The sequence below is a fragment of the Labrus bergylta genome, chromosome 14 (assembly GCF_963930695.1).
Source record: "Labrus bergylta chromosome 14, fLabBer1.1, whole genome shotgun sequence".
NCBI classification, from domain to species: domain Eukaryota; kingdom Metazoa; phylum Chordata; class Actinopteri; order Labriformes; family Labridae; genus Labrus; species Labrus bergylta.
In genome coordinates, this window is record NC_089208.1 from 9,158,446 (window position 1) to 9,170,630 (window position 12,185).

The 12,185-nt window shown below is 39.6% G+C and overlaps 1 protein-coding gene across 1 annotated transcript in view; it reads left to right on the forward strand.

Moving 5' to 3' along the window:
- Positions 1–3,558: 3,558 nt before the first annotated feature.
- Positions 3,559–12,185, forward strand: part of gabrb4 (gamma-aminobutyric acid type A receptor subunit beta4) — a 75,371-nt gene continuing 66,744 nt past the window's right edge. Inside the window, exons 1-2 of the mRNA XM_020643332.3 lie at positions 3,559–4,743; positions 6,729–6,823. Of these exons, the coding sequence (XP_020498988.1) occupies positions 4,664–4,743; positions 6,729–6,823 (175 nt within the window). The 5' untranslated portion in view covers positions 3,559–4,663. The remainder of the gene's footprint in view (positions 4,744–6,728; positions 6,824–12,185) is intronic.

Here is a 12,185-nt window from a genome sequence, read left to right on the forward strand (position 1 = left end):
AGAAACAACCTCATCACTACTTACTCAACATGACAACAATTTGAAGCTTTTGAACTGAGATTAGTTTTTTTTAATAACCTTAATCACAGATAAGGAGAGAGATCAGCAATTATTCATGTTATGGGGTAAAAAGAAAACGGAGACTGTACATATCACAGAGAATGCCACCATATCAACGTCCATTGTTTTTCAGCCAACCCCTTTTATAAAGCCTCAAGTTCAGTATTTGACCACTGCCATGTCTTTTTTTAGAGCCAAAGCGGACCATATTTAGAGAAAGGCTTGATGCTAGAGAGGAGGCCAATACAAAGATATGAAAGCTAAGCAGTCAACACCATGGTTAATTCATAAGCTTGTGAATGAACAGATTTACTCTCATGTTTCCCACAGTATGAGATTATTTTTGTGATGGTGGCTGATTATATCTTTTTATCAGACTAAAGACGCTAAGAGAAGTACCTCTCCTTGGAATGAAACACCAACAATCCCTGAACTGGGAGAGCTGGCCAACAAATAAATAAATATAAACACTGGCTGAGCAAACTCAGTCAGCTAACATGCAAAAGAAGCAATAAAGTAACACTAAAATGTCACACTTCAAAAAAAGCTTGAGCCTAGATTCCTGCTTAGTGTGATAAACCACACAGAAAACTCCAGATGAAACATTAATGCAGCCGAGTTGTTTTCTGATTGGCTTGATTTTCAAACACCTGAAGTTGCCTTTAAAAGAAAAACACGTTCAATGACATCTGAACATTTTAGAGTTACAAATGTACTTTATTTTATTTCGTGTAAGTGTTGATTGTAACAACCATCATCCCTTTAAGTGATTAGGGTTCAGGTGCCTCCTTTTATGATTATAGCTATTTATATTTACTGTGTTTAAACTGAACTTTTTATTGTGCTTTTGTAAAATTCTTTTATCTTCCGTTTTGTCTTTTTATGTGTTGAGTTTTTTTTTTGATGGACCTTAAATTGAGTACTTAATGTTTAAACTGATCATACTGACAGATTACAAAAAAGAAAAGGTAAATGTAAAATAGTGTGCAACTTGCATGATAAAAGATACTATGGTACTATAAACACAGACATGGTCTTAAAAGAGAAGGGTTAACTGTGATTCTGAATTTTTGTCAGAAAACCATACAGAATTGAAGCTTGTCAGCGGTAAAAAAACAAAAACAACAACAAAAAAACACCATTAAGAGATCATTTTCAATAATATCTCAAAAGAAAAAGCTCTGCAGGGATGTGTTCCTATAATGGAAAAATGCATCTCTATGATCCATAGTGCAAACTAAAGCACACTAAATGATTTTATATCACCATTAGAAATGTTAATTCAGTATATTGGGGTGTGGCTCAGTGGTGAAATCTTCGTCTCTTAACCAATGTCAGGAGTTCGATCCCCAGCTCCTGCAGGAACATGTCAGGGTGTCCTTTGGCAAGACACTGTAAGCTTCATGTCACTGCTGGGTCAGTGACGTGTGGATGTGTATGAATGGATTATTTAATACTGATGGACACTTTACATAGCAGCCTCTGTCATCAGTGTGAATTTGATGTGAATGTGACATATAGTGAAAAAAGCACTTTGAAGTCAATTTACCGTTGGACAGCAAATATCAACAAAAAAAGGAATGCATTTATAAATTTTGCACTCTTTCTAATCACATCTTAACCCTACACTTTTAGGAGGTAACAAACAAACGGGTCCAGATATTTTGTCGAGGCTTCCCAAATGGTTTCTAAAACTCTTCAATTTCAATGATGTCATTTGGATTGCTTTCCTTTCTTAAAAAACAAACCGATCGCTCATCCTTGTTCAACGAACACAGTTGCTGATGAAAATGTATCCGATGTGACTAAGGCAGAAATCATGTTAACACCCAAGAATGAATATTTGGTTTGATTACAGTTATGTTTAGACACATTCATCTACTGTGATTCAAGCTCAGCGTTAGCTAATGCTAACAGCAGACGTGAGCTGACCAAAAACACATGAAAGATTACAGACACTGCGATGTTTCTCTGGCTGGTTAGTGGACCTGGACTTTTTTTTTTTTTTAAAGCTTTTTTTCCTCAAAAAACTCTTGTTACTGTCTCAAATGAACTTTTAAATTAAACTGAGCTCATTATGTTTTGCAACTTTGTTACCAATGAACAGTCATCCAAGTATTAAAGCTGGTGAACTATCGACTCCTGTGATGTAACTGAAAGGACTGTGAAGATCGGCCTGTGTCTGCAGATCATGTAAAGATAATTGCTCACCCCGGGGTGCCAGGTCATGGTCAGTCATGCTGTTACCCTTTAATGTCCAGTATGTACAGTAATTATAGCAATGCTAGTGAAATATCAACATTGAGACAGTCACATGATTAGGGTCAGTAGAGGTAATAGACCATGGTGCTACAAAAAAAGTGCTGACAACCCAAAAAAACAAATCAGAAATATATATATATATATATATATATATATATATATATTTTTAAGGTTTCATTTAAGTTTGTCAGTGTCAGACAATCGAAACATGGCAGCTTATTTGAAGAAGCAGTTTCTTTTGGTTGTTTTCTAGCTGTTTTTTTGGGTTGCTTTCAAACTGACACATAACCAGAATAGGCCTAAGTGAGGGTGACAAAAAAATAACCAAAACAGAAAACATCACAGGGAAATCTAACACAATCACAACTTTGTACTCTCTTCCACTTCACATTCTTGTTGTTAAGGACTGTGACATCGCCGGTGGGAGGGGCAAACTGAATCTTCCTCATTTCTCGGTTTGGAGGACAGCAGAGGATCTGCAAAAGCAACAGTTGTCTGCTGAGTATGAACATGTTTTTAAACTGCGCTCAGGCTACAGACTGATTGACTTGCTTATTTATCCTAGCGCCTGTGGCCGACAATGATGAGGAGGAGAAGGAGGACAATGATGAAGCAAAAGGAGAGTGTGATAGTCTACCCCCTGACACGCCATAGTTCTTTTTTTACATGTAGGCCTCTTATTATAAATGCTTCCTCCCCTCCTTATTATAACAGAAATGGATCCATGGTACATGAGATGCTGTGTGCTTTTGTCCCACTGACACCACAGCAGTGACAGCTCTGGGTCTGCTCCTTTAAATGAGCCTTTGCGCATAAAGCATCCGAATCACCACAACTGCATCAGTGCTGGCTGGGGTTGCTTAGCAACTGGACAGCACAGAGATCCCTGAAGAAAACCTCTTCTTCTGCTCCTCTGTATAAAACACAAGCTTGTGTGATTTCTTCAATTGTAAAGTGCGCTGAAGCAATTCTCCAAAAAAGGATGTTTATGTTTCAAAATCCAAAAAAACGAGATACTTTTATTTATGACAAGAAATTAAAGTATAAAAAGACACTGTGTTCTTGCTGTGTTAACGCGCGTGTGCCTGTATGTAGCCTAGCCTATGACTGTGTGCGCGTGTCTCTCTCTCTCTCTCTCTCTCTCTCTCTCTGTCAATGTGTATAAGTGTGTGTTTCAAAAATGTACCAAAGTGAAAGAAAAGCCTGAAAACACACTGCCACACCAACATTTTATTGTGCTGTAGAGAGAAAGGACACGCAGCTCGTGAACAGGCTGTCGCTTTGGAATTCACCTTAGGTGTCCCCCTCCTTCCCCTCGCTCCGAAAGGGACATCGTTTTAATTTCAACGAAAAACTGGGAGAAAAGAAAGAAAACAGAGGCGAAATGTCCTTTTGATGTGTGTTCAGACAGTTGACTCCTTGTCATTTGTTGAATTGTTTGGCGGTGGAGACGCGCGCTTGGCACACTAACGTGTTGAAACGCCATTTAACGCTGGACAGCGGAGGCAGGTGGACTTTCCTCGTATAGGTTTGTGTCTTTTTGATACGAAACCTGACCCTAAGATGCTTTGGCGTATTAGGGACCATCCATAGATTATCGGCATGTAATTTTTTTTCCAACAGAGGAGTGATATAGCCTGCTCTGACGTCTGCATCAGATATTACCCAGTGCATTTTCCCCTCAGTGACTTTGCGCTGATCTACATCATCAGCAGCGGCAGCAGCGGCAACAGCAGCAGAAAAAAAGCAGCAAGGGGGGCACAAAAACAAGGAATGAAGATTTCAGATTTCTTTTTCTCCCTTTAAACCCACCGCTCCCCTCTAGCCGAGCAGCGTTTCCAGCTCCAACAACAAATATCTGTGAACAGCATCACGGTGTGGAATAGTCTGGCGCCAGAGCCTCGCTGGAACCATGCCTCTTCTGCAGATTTGGACCGGGAAATTTCATCCACCGATTTGATCACCGGGAGGCTCCTGCTCACTCATTCATGCCAGTGTTTGTGTTTTTAAGGGGAGGAACACTTGTCATCACTTTTAAAAGTATTGTGTATGCTGTTTTTGGAGCAAAGATGTCTGATCTCCTGGTGCTGGTCGAGGGGCTCTGTGACCTGCACGGATTTCCATAGCTGAGGGAAAACAGCGGGGGCCAATTAGACCAGATTTAAAAGAATCCAGAAGCCTCTTTTAATGAAGACATCGCATGCGTGCATGTTGGCTGAGTTTAGTCGACATTTTTAAAAGGCAATTATCTTTTCTTTAATTGCCTCTTTTTACTTGTGCGTTTTCTGGAGGGCCACTGGACTGGTTGGATTATAGAAACTATATCTAAGGATTTGTGGAGATGTTGGGTCGTCAAGAAGATAAATTATGTGGAATTTTCTCTGCTCTGGCGGCTTTGTCCTTCGTATGCTTTGTTCAAAGGTAAGAAAAACGTCGCCTGGGAAAAACCTGTACACCCGCAGACGTGATTATCGGTCAATAAAACCGGCTGAGATGTGGCAAATCGCATTAACGGGGTACCCAGGCCTACTTATTAGGGGCATTGCTACCGATATAGGCTCTAATAGATGGTGCTGTGGCGCGAGAGCGTAAAAACATGCGCGTGCACTCTAGCAAGCCTTTTGTGAAACGTAACCTATTATCTTGATATGAAAATTGGCATTGTCCATATAGCCCACTCTGATAGGGCGACTTTTAGTGAGATCTTAAGTTGACAGCCTTCAGTATAGGCTTCAGTAGATCAGCCGATGATTCGATGATAGGATCAATCAGCCGAAGATCGATTGATTGCGCCACGGTGAACATGAGTCTACACTGCTGTGGCCCCTCGGCCTATAAGCCTACTTATTAAATCCAACCTTTTAAATGCATACATTTATAAAGACTGACATTTCCATTCATATAATTACCCAATTTCCTATTTTATTTGACTTGAACCAAATCAATCAAAATCTCAAAAATCCCCCCAGCAGGCCATCAGCTCTGTCTGCTGTTGCTGCCCAGATAGTTGCGAAATATTGAATGTTTTAACAAAGCAGCTTTTGGTCTTGAGCTTTGAATGTTACAGTGTGAATTACAGCACGAACCTTTATGAGCATCATCACAGCCACAATCCTCCCTGATCAGCCTCCTTTATTGTTCTGTTGTTACAAATCCCCTGTGGCCTTCTCTTTTCTCCACCCCCCCCCCCCCCCCCCCCCCCCCCTCCCTCCTGTCTGCAGTCACCTACAGCCTCACTTATGAGATTTAGGCGCTCTGCCAGAACTGGGTCGCGCCACTTTTTGACATAACCCAGAATCATCGTGCCTGTGTTCCAGGTGTCACTGATATTCCTTCTCACTGATGCTCTCAAGTGTCAAACCTACAAGTCATGTGGCTGGCCAACTTGATGAACAGCTGCACAGCCTATGAGCTAATTGAAGAGAGCTTCTCTGACTGAGCCCAGGGCTAGTGCTCCTGTCAGGGGAGCAATTTTAACCCACTTCTTCCTCTACGTATCTCCCCCTACCCTACCCCACCCAACCCCTTCACCTGCACTCATCCAACACACACCCTCCTCCCCTTATAACAAGGAACCTCAGCTGGAGAGCCAGTCTCCTTCAGGTGATGCAGGTCATGGCACCAATGTTAAAGGTGTCAGTCAGACCAGTGCGGACCAGCCTGCAAAGCTCCTTCCTGTGTATGGTCTGCCACAGAGAAATACAAGCCAACAAATGTGACTGGGCCTGTATACCTTATACATTAGTCAAAGTTAGTTTAAATGCAACTAGCTTGAAGGACTAACTTCCATTAAAAAAAACATCGACAGGTGTAAAATCATCACATCTCCTCAACTGGTTAGATGAACATGTAGGTGGGGCCACAATGGGGAAAATATCCATCCACCTTCCTAATGACAGCACCAGAGTGACTCTGCTGTTTGTGTTATGCAGAATGTTACAGCAATACATTTACAGCAGGCACTGCCAGAATGTCTTACATATTGTGAAATATTTCTTACATGTAGTGAAAATTCGTATTTATTGTTGTCAATTTTTTTCCCTTGAGTTACTGTCTCTTTGTTTTTATGTGATGAACTTTGGGCTTAAGATGACTCGAGTACATATTCACAAGATTTAGAATAAAATAGACAAAACTACCCATAGAAGAAATCAAGCGGCTTTCACAGAACTCTAAGAGTTCCTTTTCTTTGTCAAAGCATATTGACGTAAGGGCTCCCTCTTCAAAGGTGGCGCTCGTGTCATTAATGTTGAGAACAGAAAGGACGTGCTGTAATAATTTACAGGCTTGTTGTTACAGAATGTGTCCTGTACTGAAACAAAAGGTCTTTGATTAAAGTGACAACCCTATTTATGTTGCCACTATCTATGAAAATGTCTCTTAACACTCGTGTTTTCATCCCTCAGCTCCTCCACTGGAAGCTCGGGAATGTCTGTGGCCAAGGCTACCGTGGACAAGTTGCTGAAGGGATATGACATCCGGTTAAGGCCTGATTTTGGAGGTATGTGTTATGGCTGCATGTGTCTTTACAAGCTTTTCTGTTCACAAGTCGAGGTGTGCACACACCAACATTGAAGCGTCATTACTCTCGAGTCTGCTGAAGAGTTGGCTTGTGGCACAATGTAGGGAAGAGCTTTGAAGTGACGGCTCCCATGTCATTAATGCATCTATTCGCATATGGAAGATGGCTGCTCCTCAAGAAATAGGGCACACATAAGGAAAGGCATCCGACGCTTTTTTTTTTTTCAATCCATAGCCAATGTTTGGACTTTTATTACTGTATCACTTTTGTTGCCTTTTTGTTTTACTTCGCAGTGTTTCTGAGTGTTTGATTTGCAGATCAGAGAAAACCTTCTACTCCATTAACTTTTATCGGAAATTGTGCATCTTTTATATCCGCTCTTAGGAGTAATGGTTATTTTGATAACTGCTGAAAATAGAAGGCGTGGGTTAGAAGTCATTAGTGTATGTCATTTGGTTTGATTGTTTTAATGAAAATGTGAAAGCACCAAGATGCTGCATGCATGAAAATAGTCAGATTTTTGTCCTCTCGCTTTTGAAAGTAAGCTTTATGTAAAACTAATTTTTGGGGGGCATTTTGAAGATAAAAAGTGTTTGCATATTGAGAATGGTATCTTTAAATGTAATGTATAGAGAATTTTATAGAGAAAATGTCATGGTCTTTTCATCAGCATCTTGGTGTTTGGTCTGTGCAAGGCCGCTAACTGATGATGTCATATTTTAGCACTGACTGACAGCTCCAGTGATGGCTCTACTTCAGCACTGTGAATGTTTGCTTCCATTAATTTCATCACCAGCCTCATTGTTACTGCCTGCGCACATGTATTCAGAAAGTTTGTATTCAGAGAAGCTTATGGCCACTTACTACATTCGCTGTCTGCAAAACAAAGAACAAAGGAGGCTTTTACTTCCAGCATGTTAACAGAGTGTGATGTTAATTTAATGAGTGAGTAACACAATAGTGTGTCTGTTGCCACTTAGATTTCCTCCATTGTCTTGTTTTGCAAGTCCAAAAATCTGCTGTAACTGTAAAATTTGACCACTTTCCTTCTGTTAGCTTGTGAAAAACTTCTGTTTTTTCTGTGGAATTATGTGGATAATTAAGCAAAGTCAGAAAATGACAGATATGGCATTTAAGTTGAATGATTGTTAGGTGGAGAACATTTGAAATGACTCACCTACTCAAGATGTTGATATGTAATGCAGCCAGGTTCTTTGAAACATTTTTTTAGTAGATCAGAGAAATAATATACTGACTACAAAATAGATGTTCATTTAATAATGCAACATGATCCTAATGCTAAGCAATAGCATCTTAAGAATGCTACTTATGTAGAATATAAATTCAAAATGAAATATATTGAAGTTTGGAAACATGCATTTGAGATTATTCTGTTACAACCAAAATCCTCCTTTTCATATGTACTATTTACCTGTATGTCTTTGAAACAGGCTGCAGTCAGCATCTTGCCACACTTGATGAGAACAGGCAATGAAAAATGTAAAGCAGGTGTACTTTTTCATATCACCTTCCTCTGGATGAGATCTCTGCCAGAAACAGATGCTCTGATGAAGGCTTATGTTGCCAAAAAAGCGTTAGCCTGATGTTGGCCATTGTGAAAATATGTTATAGTTGAGGTTACGTCTTTGAGCTGTGTTTTGGAATGCTGCCATCACTGAAAGGTTTCATAGATTCATTGAAAGTAGAATGAGAGCAGGCTGCAAAGAAATTACTTGTACTTGTTGTTTCTGACAGTTAAATCAACCTTCAACTTTTTTTTGTGTTATATTGTTCAGGGGTAGTTAGTCAGAATCTGTAATTTGCAGACAATGTCACTTGGGGAATTACAGCTTGCAAGGTCTGTTCTCTTTAAATATTTAATACGACTCCATTGCAACAAGCACAGTCTCACAGTCAATGTTTCCATAACATATTTACACTTTCCTCTACCCACTGAAGTAGATAGCAGGAAGCTGGTGGTATAAAGTCTTTAGGTTCTTAATGAAGGCATTTGGTATCCCTTCTGGCTGCTCTAAGTGACTATAGAGACTTTATCTTTGGACTTATCTTCCAGTCCTCTCACCAGCAATAGTGTTTTCAATCACCAGTTCAAAACCAGTTTCAGCAAACAACGAGCTTAACCAAGATAAATGAAATCACACAAAAAGACTTAAAACAAAATGCAATTGATATCATGTATCTTGTCCACCATGAGTGATCAAACTATACATTAATTATGGGCATAAGATTTGGTGGAAGTTTCATGTTCTGTTTAGTGTTACAGGGTGAAATTGACCTCTCGTACCCTTTTAGCTTCAACAGAGAAGGACAATGAACCAAATTTGGACTTCTCAGTGCAAACAAGCTTGTGGCGCAGTTGGTTATATTTATAATGTCATCGCTTAATGGTACCCAAGGTTTATATCAAACAAACAATGAACTGAAACACATTATTAATCCTTCAATGTAGTCGAAGCAAAAATGTGAGAAATAGAATGACTAATTATTTTAATATCTGGTTCTAAATAAAAAATGTCATAATAATACTTCTTAAAGCAATAATGTGTAACTTGAAATAGAAGTTTCAAAGGTAATTTTAATCACATTTTAACTTTCAACAGGGAGAATGATGTTTCTCCCATGCCCACAGCATGGTCCGATCTCCTGTTTACTGCAGTATGTAACTTCCGTACGGCTTTAAGGAACTAGTTCACACATGTCTTGGGGTTATAAAAAAATGAAGCCAGTTAGCCCGTTTCTATAAAGTTTAAGACAATGGCTGAGACTAAAAGGAAGAGGATGGTGATAGAAGCTAAGAAGGGAATATGAGAGAGTGACCGAGCAAGAAGCAGAGTGTATATACCTGCAGATATTAATCATAACAGAGGTGATGTAGCGTTAGGCTGTATTCTTAGTGGTGTCATCGTTGTCTCATGTTTAGCAGCTTTACAAGGTGCATGTCCCAGACTCAAGTTACATTTCAGGTTTGCATCAAATAGAAATAAATAAATCCATCTTAAACCAAAAAAAAAAAAAACTATTTCCTTGTCATTCAAGATTTATAGGTTTGGAACCTTACAAACTTATCTTAATCAGCATGTAACAAATTACCCTCTCCTATATAGCCATTTAGTCACAGCCCATAGATATCGTGGCAACAGTTGAACACACATCCACATGCAAAAAGTTTGAAAACAATGGGTTGAAGATGCATGCAGAGTCACATTTGCTCAAAATCCAGCAATATTAAAATTACAATATTACTTTGTACATTACATGGTTGTTTATTACCGTCTGCTTGTAAACTGATGCACATTGCCTAAAAGGGGTACGTGCAACACCAATGTTCTTCGGTGGACGCCAAAGCCCACCTAACCATATTTCTACTATTTTTGCTTTAAGCTACATAGACTCAAAGATTTCAGCAAACACATCTGATTGGCTTGGATATTTGTTGCCCACTCTTGTTGAGCAGCCTGTGACTGCACGCGAGTGAGGAGAGTTAGGTTTTAAAGAGTGAATATCCCAGGCAGAGAGTAACTGTTCTTCCGCCTCAGGCCACCGAGCTGCAGTCCATCATGTCTTGATATTTCCAACATCAGTCAGCTACTTCTGTCGTGACACAACTGCTGACGACCTTCAGCTCTCCACTCCACCCAAAGAGGGTTTTAATTTGGCTCTCAATGCTGGACACTGACTGTGGCACCTCACAGCCAAGACAACACCCATACTTACAATGAAAACTAACTCAGGATGTACATCAATGGAAAAAATACAATGGTTTGACTGGAACCACAAATTGGTTTCCAAGTTTGATGCCATAGGATTGTGTCTAAAAGAAAAGCCCACTCTGCAGTTACTCATTTCAAACCCAACCCTTCTCTCTGTATTGATTCAGGATTTTGCAAAGGAGATGAAATGTAATTTTTCTGCAGATACAGTATCATTATTATAATGTAATTTATTTTTTAATTTGCAGAAATACTTATGGTTTTGTAATATTTTCCAGACAAATGCACGGGTTGCAAATGTTATCTCTCCTCGCTCATTATGTGCTTGCTTGGATTTATCACCCTTGGCTGTAACTTCCTAACAAACTGCCTGTGGTCATAGAGCTGAGTCATAGACCACAACCTCCATATAACCTGAATGATGCATTACGTAGAGTTAGATCCAGCACAGTAATCAGAGCTGTGTAGAAACCATCTTAGAAAATGTTATTTTTCTTACTGAAAGCACCAATGTTGGGTATTTATTGTAGACATTTGTCAAATTTGTGATCATAAAAATCTTATACAAGCTGATCTTGTTCTTGGAGTAATTTTACTCATACAAGAGAGAAAAATAGGACATTTGAATACTACTACTAGCACTATTACTGTACTAATACTAAATCTGATTTCTTAAGTGAAACACACTACTTGTTCCATTAGCACAAGTACTCTGTCTTATGGTTCCACTTAGGCAGTGTACGTTAGTCACCATTAAGTGTGGATCTTTTCTCAGAATTCCTTGTTGTTACTTTAGCTATTGACATTTTAGTGAAACCTATATGATAAACGTCCTATCTTGACATAAATCAAACTCTATGAAATTATGATAAAACATACTTTTCAGTTTCTACATATTATACTGTCTTGTCTCTTATGCACTATTTATTTGTGCTTGTTAATTATTTGGGGGGAAATAGAAATTATATGGTAAATGGTAAATGGACTTGAGCTTGTATATAGCTTTTCTAGTATTCTGACTACCGAAAGCGATTTACAGCGCAACCCATTCACACCCATTTACACACTGATGGTAGTGGTTGCTATGTAGTGGGAGCATCAAAAGAAACTAATCCCATTCATACACATTATTACGTCGCCGACGAAACAGCGGGAGCAATCGGGGATTAAGTGTCTTGGCCAAAGGACACATACGACATGTTGCTGCAGGAGCCGGGAATAGAACCCTTGACATTCCGGTTGAGAGATGTCGACTCTACCAACTGAGCCACAGCTGCCCCATAAAGACTAAAAATATGAATAGATGAAGCCTGACTGACATCACCCATCTGTTACTGCAGGGGGCTCTTGAAGCTCATCGGAGGCAGCTGCCATGCTGAAAATTCTGTCTCAAATGAGCTTTCAGTCAACCCAACGACAGGCTGAGAGCTGGAGTTGAGGCGGGTTTTAAGCCTCTTGACAAACCGTTACATTGCGCCCACCTGTCAATAAGGGCAGTTACGCGCCTTAATTGTGTATAACTCGTATCCTTCATAAAATTAAAATGGGCGAGTTAAAAAATGCACCCTCCTCCGTACAATGTGTGTCGACTGAGACATGAGCTCATCAGA